The 10,767-nt window shown below is 43.4% G+C and overlaps 1 protein-coding gene across 1 annotated transcript; it reads right to left on the bottom strand.

Moving 5' to 3' along the window:
- Positions 1-1,854: 1,854 nt before the first annotated feature.
- Positions 1,855-5,975, bottom strand: LOC119965484 (protocadherin-10-like). The gene has a single exon (XM_038796302.1). It carries the CDS (start codon positions 5,758-5,760, stop codon positions 3,367-3,369), a length of 2,394 nt encoding a protein of 797 aa, XP_038652230.1. The 5' UTR covers positions 5,761-5,975; the 3' UTR covers positions 1,855-3,366.
- Between the last annotated feature and the right edge of the window lie 4,792 nt (positions 5,976-10,767).

Below are 10,767 nucleotides of genomic sequence, written 5' to 3'. Positions count from 1 at the left end.
CCCCACCAAAGAACTCCTCATTCTAAGTAATACTTTAACTTTCCTTTTAACATCCATAAGACAACTGAAACCTTTGTACAGACAGACATCAGGTTTAACTTTACTATTGAGAACAGTTACCACGTTGCAATCAGCGAATGGACATTCATAAGCTTGAAGAGATTCATACACATCCAGCTGTGATTGGAGTGTCTCCTAAACAAAAGGAAACTAAAAATACACAGACATACACAAGCTTTTCCTCGAAGTGAAACTAAAAAGCAGAGCAGAGCTGAGCTCCAGCTACACTCTGACACCACTGCAGCCAATTGAGCAGCTAAACATTTCCTAAAGTGACATCCCATGACAGTCAGGAAGGCTTCCGGAAAAGGGACCCCTGACAGGAAGCCTCAGAAAATAGATCTCTGTCAGGACGCTCACACGAACAGAGACACATGTGTGGAAGATAGAGAGAAGACCAGACAAAGGCAATGAAAACAGTGACCTGGAGAAGGACTTGCTGGCTCAGTCACAGGACGCAATATCTGTCAATTCATGGAAAGGGAAAACCAGTCAGATGTGTGTAAACGTAACTGCAAGCCATTCATTCATTTCTTTGTGATTACTAGGATGTGATTGACAACTTTCACACTGCCGGGCTCTCAGCAATGTTCTATTCCTTTTCCTTCACGGTTGTGCCCGAACCACATCGTTTTCAAACATTAACCATATCAGAGAGAGTTAAGTGCTGGCAATTCCCAGCTCAGCACTTCAAAAGCACACAAGTGTGAAGAGGCGTGATTGGAATGCACTTAACTCTCGTTGATGAAGGTGATGTTTGTAAACATTGTGGTTACAGAATTGTTTGCAGCTAATTGACCTGAAGGGTTGAAACGGAACTGACACCTGTTCCCTTTCCAGGAATACAGACGTGGTCCTTCTAGGTGAGTGAATTTCACTTCCTCTGTCTGGGCTGCTCCCTACCTTTCAGATAGGGGTCACGTTTCTGTGGTTGGGGGGGGGGGGTATATCGGGGTCTCTCTCGATAGGGGTCCCTTTGGGGCCCCTTAAGTTAGGGGGTTCCTGTTGGGTCATTTTATTTCGTGTTCCCTGTTAGGGGTCACTTCAGTTAGGGGGTTCCTCTGGGCTCCCATTAGCTCGGGGGTTCCGGTGGGCTGTCTCCATATTTCTGGGGACAATTTGGGGGGGGGGGGCTCCCTATTAAGAGGGCCCCTGTAGGTGCTCACTTTAGTTAGGGGGTCCCTGGGTTCTCTGTAGTTAGGGGGTTTCTGGTGGGGTACCCTTTGTCAGTGGATCCCTGTGGGGGTGTCTGAATTTAGGGGCCCAGGTGGGAATCTCCCTATTTAGAATGTTCCTAGGGGCCCTTCAGTTATGGGTCTCTGGTGAGGGCGGCAGTTGGAGGGTCCCGTTGTGGGGACTCCCTATTTTGGGGTTCCTGGGTGGGTTCTCCTTATTTAGGGAGTCCTTGAGGGGATGGGTAGCGTCACCCCCGTATTTGGGGGAAATGGTGAACATCCAGATAATCCGCGTGGGGGAGGCTGCTTCACGATGCGCGGGGTGGGACTTGAAGGGGTGGGGGAGGGGGGCTGGCCGGCCGCTCCACTTCCCTATCGGGGAATCGCGGCCCAATAACGGAATTCCCTCGGGAATTCCTTGTATTCCTCGCCATGCACGAATTGGTGGGAGCGCACATCAGCCTGAAATCTCCTGCGACAGGAGAATGTAGTCTCCCAAAACAGAATTTCACCCAATGACCCTGAAGTATCCCATAATTTACTTTTATCTGAATAATGATTTTTAAACTTGTTCCTTAATATTTCCGCACAAAAATGAATGCCTGGGCGCAACGTTTGCTTGATAATTCGAACTGTACAAATTATTGAACAATTGTGATAACCCCTCAGCAGTTAATCATTGAGCCTGCAAAGACTCGAGAATTGAAAAGCTCACTAGGTCATGTGACCTGCAGAATTCCAAGCTGTGTGTGCGGTCGGCAAGATGAAACATGAATTGGGTCATAAATGGACAATTCTTTTGACAATCATAATCATATTACTGTCAGCTATGCAGTATTTCAATTGTACTTATTTTGTTTCATTCTTTATTTTGGCTCCTAGGAATACTGAGGAGGAAAATGGCTCACAATAAAAGCTCAGAAGCGTTTTGACCCTCCAAAAGAGGACCCTAACCTCGGCCCGATCTCCGTAACCCCGTCTAACATTTAGACAAAAAAGGACAATTGAGAATCCCCAATCAACTAACCTATACGTCGTTGAACTGTGGGAGGAAACCGTAGGGCCACGGCGAGAGAAGGTGCAAGTCGGAATGGAACACGGATCCCTGGCGTTGTGAGGCAACAATGCGAGCTGATGTGCCACCGTGCTGCCTTGCATATTCACAACAACGCAGACCGTCACGTGCGTGTCACATGTTGTGACAGGAAACGTCACAACTTTAGGAATGGGAATATCCAACATTACATTATCTACATAATCCGATATATCAATGCATTTAAGAAAGCCGTTTGCGCTTCACCAGTACCTAATTCAATGTGGAATAGATGACATCGCCAACAACTCAGTACGTGCAGTAAAGACAGAACAAAATCTTCCATCCACAAATTCTACTAAATTACGACATTTTATTTGTGGATAGATGTAATATTTTAACAGAGGGATGTTTACACAAAAGCGCTAGATTGCCACTACTGGGTACATTAAACCCAAAGGGTTTAATACACGTTGGCGTGTAATTCCTAAGTCTTAGTTCCATGAAGCGCTATTGTTTTTGGCAAAAGTCAGCTCGTTCGAAATCCCCCTGTCTTTTCCATATGGGGCTTCAACTATTTCTCGTCAGTTCAATACCCAAGCCGCTTTGGAAAATAGGGGTTGAATGAGCACCCACTGCACTCTCTGGCAGTGCATTCTGGATCACAACCACCAGAAGCGTAAAATGTATTTGTTTCCTCATGTTTCCTCTGGTTCTTTTGCCAATCACTTTAAATCGGTTTACTCTAGCACCGGACGCTTTCGCCAAAGGAAACAAGCATGCCTTGTTATAATATACAGCTCCATATACGTGTGATGAAACAATCAACGGGGAGAGAACTGAAAAAATAAGAGCCAGATTTCATGCTCAGGTTAATACAGCGTGTGCCTCTAAGGGCTGTCAGAAAATTAGCATATATGAAGATAATCAGTATCAGACATTATACCAAAATAGGAAGAGCAGTTACACAAAGGGCCACCGTGCCTTCTAATAGGACTGAAAGCATTTAGTAATATATACAATAACGAATCTGTTAACAGAGCGCATGTAACTCGTCCTTAAAGTGAATTCCCTGCCTGCATCAAACTTTCTTGTAAATTAATTCATCGCTTTCGTATCCCGGACATTCACTTCACTGAATGGCAAAGTCGGATGACATGGTTTTAGAAATAGAAAATCACTTTTTGAAGACTCTGGTGACAAACAGACAGTATAACCAAAACCTTCTGTTTGAGCAGGAACGCTGTAATTTAAAGTTTGTTTTGGTGCAGGTGTCTGATTAAAACCGGTATTCGAATTGCTTCGCCTGTAAGAACAAGCTGTAGATGTGTAATTTTCTGCAATGTTTCTATTTTGGGTAAACTTCAAGACGATCAGAAAAATTATGGTGACGAGAAAAAGAAATGAAGTGGACCCCAAAATTATGATCAAATAACGATTTAAATCGGAGAAATGTTCGGACAGGATTGGGGCGTTACTTCGTTCAGAAGATGTTACAGTAATATTGGGGACGATTGAAAATGAGACTGTGACTGTGGTGGAGAGGCTTGGCTGTCCACTGTCCTTCACGCTAAGGATTAATCGTTCCACAATGAGGTTTTCCTCTCTGAATCGTCCAGTTGCTCTTACTTCTCCAGTCAAAGACCCCACTGTGAACAGACTGGGATCAGTAGCCCCCAACAGTTGGTAGCATAGCCGTGCGTTCTGTCCGGAATCGGCATCAGTTGCGATTAACTTGGTGATCAAGTAACCTGGATAAACTGACCGAGGCACAACCTCTACTGATGCTGAACTGTTCAATGTTAAAGGTGAAACGATAACCGGAGCATTGTCATTTTGGTCCAAGATAATAACATTCACGATGGTGGTGCTGCTTAGCGGGGGAGATCCAACATCCTGAGCTTGAACTTTGACATGGAAATACTTCAGTTTTTCATAGTCAAAGGAACGAATCGCGTAAAGATTCCCATTTTTAGAGTTAATTGTGACGTAGGCTGACGCCGGACCCTCGTCAATCTGATTCTCCAAAATTGAATAGATGATTTCCCCATTCTGATCTAAATCTGAATCCAAAGCGGTAACAATAAATAAAGATCCTCCAGGAGTATTGTTCTCCAACAGATATACCTTATATGAGGATTCTGCGAAGCGAGGTGCGTTGTCGTTGATATCGGCAACGGAAACCAAAATAGTTCTGCTTGTAAAAAGAGGGGGGGCACCTCCATCCCAGGCTGAAATAGAAATATTGTAGAGTTCGGCAGTTTCGCGATCCAGAGGGCCTCGCGTTACCAATTTATAGTTATTCGTCAAAAACCTTTGAAGTTTAAATGGAACATCTCCGGACACTTCGCACTTGACCTGACCATTTTCTCCAGAATCTAAATCTGTGACCCTGATTGCAGCAATTACCGAGCCTGGCACAGCATCTTCAGGGACGCTGCTTGACAATGATCCCACCTCTATCTCAGGGACATTATCATTCACATCAATTAGATTGATCAAAACCTTGGCATGCCCAGTCATAACAGGTGGAGCGTTGTCCACGGCTCGTACATCAAGCTCATAAACATCTGACTCCTCAAAGTCCAATACTGCCCGAACTCTGATCTCTCCAGTTCTCGGGTCCAATTTGAACAGCTCGCCAATTCTTTCGGGCACATGGCTCGTGAAAGAATAGGTCAACTCAGCATTCACGCCTTGATCTAAATCAACAGCATTGATAATTGTCACTAAGGTATCTTGAGGGGAGTTTTCTGGTAATGTCGCTCTATAGATTTCCTGATCGAATATGGGTGCGTTATCATTGCCATCCACTACTATAACATGAATCTGTGCTGTGCCAGATCTGTGAGGAACCCCTCCGTCACTGGCCGTCAGTACAATATGAAAGCTGGACTGCTGTTCACGATCCAACGGCTTCTCCAATAACAGCTCAGCAGTTCTACTGCCATCTGTTCTTGTCTGTACTTTAATTCCGAAGTGCTCGTTTGGGCTGATTTGGTAATTGCTGATTGTATTTGAACCCACGTCAGGATCGTGCGCGCGCTCGACAGGGAAGCGCGCCCCTGGCGCAGTTAACTCACCGATCTGCAGAGAGAATACGTCCTTCGAAAAACTAGGTGAATTGTCATTTACATCAATTATTTCCACTGTGACATGATGGATTTCCAGAGGATTATCGAGTGCCACTTGAAACGAAAGGGAACACGGAGCGCTTTGTCGACAGATCAGCTCACGGTCGATTCTTTCATTAACAAATAAAATCCCATTTTCTTGATGTACCTCTATGTATTGTTGCCTGTCATCAGATGCCAACCGAAATTTCCGAGCCGGCAATTCCCAGATTTTGAGCGCTAAATCCTCAGCGATATTCCCTACAAAGGCCCCACGTTCCAGTTCCTCGGGAATCGAGTAGTGAATTTGTCCGGAAACCAGGTCTACCACACAAAGCAGTAAAATAAACAACGGCGCGCTCCTGAGTATATTCGCCATTGCTGCGACTGCAATTTGCCGTAAAATCTCAGAACATCGGCGGATCGTTTATATATTTTTTTCTCTATCACTACATAAATTGAGCGAAGATATTTCTAAATGCGGACATGGAACGGGATAATGAAAAGATCCGGTGTGGGCAGCTTCTCTAAACATGGCCGTCCAACAAAACGGCAGGCACCTTCTGTCTCTTCTCTTCTGCTGTTTCTCTGAAGCAGGAGGTGGGTAGATCACTGGCCGTCACTCAGTTCCTTATTGGTAGACAGCGACACGGCGAGACTCAACCAATAACTGCAGCAACTGTTCTTAAAGCTAGACTGTTCCGAAAGTTTTTATATTTCTGAGTGTGCAACTTAAATTGTATTCGGAAGTATTGTGGCGCAATGGATACCGTCCCCACCACTGAGTCTGAAACACAACGTTTTGAGTCCCAACCGAATCTTGATATGCAGGGAACACGCGTGTGTAACGCAACTAAACAGGATCATCAACGTGAAAATAATTCCAACAGATTTATAGCAGGTATTATGAGTGGGAGAATCTCCTGGCCTCCTGCGCTTATTGCAGGCCGGCAGAGATCTGGCTTCAGGAATACCAAGCCACAGAAACAGACACTGCATGCATGTATTGCTCGACGAGGGAAGTCTAAAGCGAGCTCCGCATAAACAATTTTTAACATATAAATTTAATTTCAGTCTCATGTTTTATAATGATGGGATTACTGGCGCCGTCTTACATAGCAGCATTTGTCAGGGATGCCTCGCCGTGCTGTTGCCGCAAAGGTCGACGTATGTGTAACCTCCGACATCAATGCCCCTACAACCATCCTGGAGAAACCACTATTTAGTCCGCAGAAGTAAGCTGTCAGTGGTGAGCAAATTCACCACCATTGTGCAACGTCAGTGTCAGGTCGGAAAAAATTGGCCAGATTTAATGGAATCTGTGCGTTTCAATGAAAAACTCTTCAAAACAAACCCGGCAACAAATCCAGTGCATATAGTTTTCGACGAGTATTTTTGAATTTCATTTAAGCTGATGATTAACGTGTATGCAATTATTATTTTCCCCAATTAAGGAGCAATTAATCGTGGCCAATCCACCTATGCTGCAGATCTTTGGATTGTGGGGGTAAGACCCACGCAGATACGGGGAGAATGCAAACTACACACGGCCTCAAACCCGGATACTCGGCGCAGTGAAGCAGCAGTGCTAACTGCTACTGAGCCACCGTGCCGCCCAAAATGGTGATTGATGTGTAGACTTTACGGACAACTATGTTGCAGGAAATTGCGATCAAAAACATTGAATTTTATTGTACAAGTTGAACAAATGCAGCAAATGAAAATGTGAAATAAATTAGTAGATTATAACGTCAGGAAGCTAGGTAATACTGTGTTCGACTGCTAGATTGGCGTGTTTCCACGCAGGTGAACATCTTATTCTCGATAAACGTCAAATAACGCACGGTAGTACAGTGGCTAGCATTGATGCTTCACAGCGCCAGGGCCCCAGGTTCGATTCCCGGATTGGGTCAATGTCTGTGCAGAGTTTGTACGTTCTCCCCGTGTCTGCGTGGGTTTCCTCAGCGTGTTACGGTTTCCTCCCACAAGTTCTGAAAGACGTGCTGTTAGGTCAATTGGACATTTTGAATTTTCACTCTGTACCCGAACAGGCGCCAGAATGTGGCGATTAGGGGCTTGACAGAGAACCTTAATTGCAGTGTTAATGTAAGCCTACTTGTGACAATAAAGATTATTATTATTAAAAGTCCTTCTGTTTTTACAAAATGAAATTAGTAGCTGCGAATTTCATAGCATCCTTGAAGAGAGACTGAACCTAAAATCTACATTCATTCGGTTCTATTCATCTTCATCATGTTCACAACGCCAAGAACAGTGACGAATTACCATCGGTTCGGTAAAAATGTTGATTGCTTTGCCACATTCAACCCATCTCAAAGTAATCGTCGCTGTGATATGCTATATCTTTTCTACCTTTGACATAATAATATGATTTTATTGCTGAATATGCTAAAACGATTTATGTGTGCTGTTGGGGAAATATTATTTTATATGAAACGATTAAGCCAGACGTCTCCACTGTGCACTTCATTAATAGGCGCGTCCTCTGAGGATGCGCTAAAATAAATAAATGAATGTCCAATACAATAATGGCATTAGTCCGCTGGATTCCAGAAGAGGGGGAGCTCAGAGTCAAAGAGGAGAATTCAGAAGAGCTGGAGGGGAGAGTGAGCGCAGTGATTTAAAAAAAAAAACAGGAGCCGAGAGTCAGAGTCGAGATTCAAAGAGTGCTAAGCCAGAGTCAGAGCGGACATTCAAACATTTGTCATTTGCGCCCTGGGAAACAGCCTCCAACTGTTCACCCTATCTATCCCCTCATTATTTTATCAACGTCTATCAGTTCGCCCCTCTGCCTCCGTATTCCTTGGGAGAATAATTCCAGTTTATTCAGCCTCGCCTCATAGCAAATATACTCCATCCCATGCAACATCCTGCTAAACCTTTTCTGCACTCTCTCCAAAGCCTCTACGTCCTTCTAGTAGTGTGGTGACCAGAATTGGACACAGTATTCCAATCGTGGCCTAACCAACTTTCTGTACCGTAATTTGCGAACCTTTATACCCGATGCCCCATCCGATGTAGGCAAGCATGCCATATGCTTTATTTACCACCGTTTCCACCTGTTCTGCCACTTTTAAAGATCTGTGGACCTGCACTACCCTTCAGTAGGGTAAAGGTACTAAATTAACTATTGGGATTCAAGGCAGACAAGTCCTAGTGCCTGATTGCCAACATCATAATGTCTTAAAGGAATTGGCAGCGGAGATAGTGGATCAATTGGTTATAATAATTCAACATTCCCTGGATGCGGGCAATGTTCCATGGAATTGGAAAAACGCTAATTCAAAATATGAGGGGGCAGAATGTACGAGATTATAGACCAGTTAGTTTAACATGTCATTGTGAACCCAAACATTGAACCCAGTTAACATTTATCAGAATTTGCTAGAGCACTTCGAAGATGTAAAAAGTGAAGTGCATAATGGGCAACCTGTCGATGTACTACATCTACACCAGAATGCATTTGAACATAGAACATACAATGCAGAAGGAGGCCGTTCAGCCCATCGAGTCTGCACCGACCCACTTAAGCCCTCATTTCCACCCTATCCCCGTAACCCAATAAACCCCTCCTAACCTTTTTTGGTCACTAAGGGCAATTTACCATGGCTAATCCACCTAACCTGCACGTCTTTGGACTGCGGGAGGAAAATGGAGCACCGGGAGCAAACCCACGCAGACACAGGGAGAACGTGCAGACTCTGCACAGACAGTGACCCAGTGCCACAAAATTCCCTGAAGCCACAGTGCTATCCACTTGTGCTACCATGCTGCCCATTTGATAAGGTGGCACACAAAAGGTAAAAACACAAGGTAAAACCATATGAGATTAGAGGTAATTTATTAGCCTGGAACTTCAGAGTATGAACAGAAACCCATGGGCCGCAGATACTGGAAGAGTGCAACGAACGTGCTGGCTCCAGCGGCTGTCTCGGGCCTCCAACACGACAGTCTGCACAGGCTCCACACGGTGCAAGTTTTGATACAGCTACGCCCCCTTGTGATGCAAATACTATCCAAACATCCAGAAGGGCAGGCATTCAAATTGCAGATTTATTTTCAAGACAGCACGCAACAAGTTATACAAGTGTTTGAAAGGCATTTTGAAGTTTTCAAAGAGTTGCTTAAAATCTTATTTTATGTAAGCATTGTTCTTGTTATTGGTTCCTGTGAAGTAATTTTAAATTTTATTTTTATGACTAAAGGCAATTATTATTTATATATAAGTGAACGTAGGTTTTTTTTATTGCTTTTTGATATGTTAAACTATTTAACTCTGCCTTATATTATGATATAACTTTACGTGTGGCATGCTTAAAAACTTTCATATGTTTTAACTTAAAATTTGAGAACTGAAAATTTAGTGGGGAAGAAGAGAAGTCAGAACTTCTCGGACCGCAAACAATGAAGATTCGTGAAGCAGGACGACACGTCAATAATGCCAGTCTGCTTACTGACCTGCAGAAGGTGATATAAAATGTTGTTTCAAGATGGTTCTGACTTGGTCATAAGATTAAATAAGTGACCCTCTGGGCTTTTCGTTCTTAACTGTCACTGACCATGTGACAACTATTTATTTTATGTGTGTTTATCATTATTGTTTTTCTGCCTTGTCTACCTCAATTACGTTATTAAGTTTACATATCTGATATGAAAATGCTGTGCTTTGATGTTTAATTCAAACATTTGCAGAAGTTTATAAAGTTTAATGCAAAACATTTGTTTACAAAAAATAATTTCAGAAATACGAAACTATGAACCCAGTTAACGTTTATCTAATGTTTACCTGTATTAGACAAACCATGACATTTTGTGTAATAACAACCTCAACGTTCACAAATTTCTTCCAATAAAATATAATTTCTCGCTTCAACACAATGGTTAATAAAAATTATTTTTCCACATAAGCACAACGGGATTTCTATCTGTTTGAAAAAGAGGACGGGAGAGAGGGAATTGGGGAAGGGGAGAAAAGGGGCAGTGAGAACATAAGAACATAAGAACCAGGAGCAGGAGTAGGCCAGCTGACCCCTCGAGCCTGCTCCGCCATTCAATGAGGTCATTGCTGATCTTTTGTGGACTCAGCTCCACTTTCCGGCCTGAACACCATAACCGTTAATCCCTTTATTCTTCAAAAAACTATCTATCTTTACCTTAAAAACATGTAATGAAGGAGCCTCAAATGCTTCACTGGGCAAGTAATTCCATAGATTCACAACCCTTTGGGTGAAGAAGTTCCTCCTAAACTCAGTCTAAATCTACTTCCCCTTATTTTGAGGCTATGTCCCCTAGTTCTGCTTTCACCCACCAGTGGAAACAACCTACCCACATCTATCCTATCTATTCCCTTCATAATTTTAAATGT

Source organism: Scyliorhinus canicula, chromosome 4 (genome assembly GCF_902713615.1).
Source record: "Scyliorhinus canicula chromosome 4, sScyCan1.1, whole genome shotgun sequence".
Classification (NCBI taxonomy): Eukaryota; Metazoa; Chordata; class Chondrichthyes; order Carcharhiniformes; family Scyliorhinidae; genus Scyliorhinus; species Scyliorhinus canicula.
This window is presented reverse-complemented; position numbering and strand designations above follow the sequence as displayed.

What these genes read in the sequence shown, in the direction of transcription:
- LOC119965484 (XM_038796302.1), bottom strand. Translation starts at nt 5,760, where the DNA reads ATGGCGAATATACTCAGGAGCGCGCCGTTGTTTATTTTACTGCTTTGT.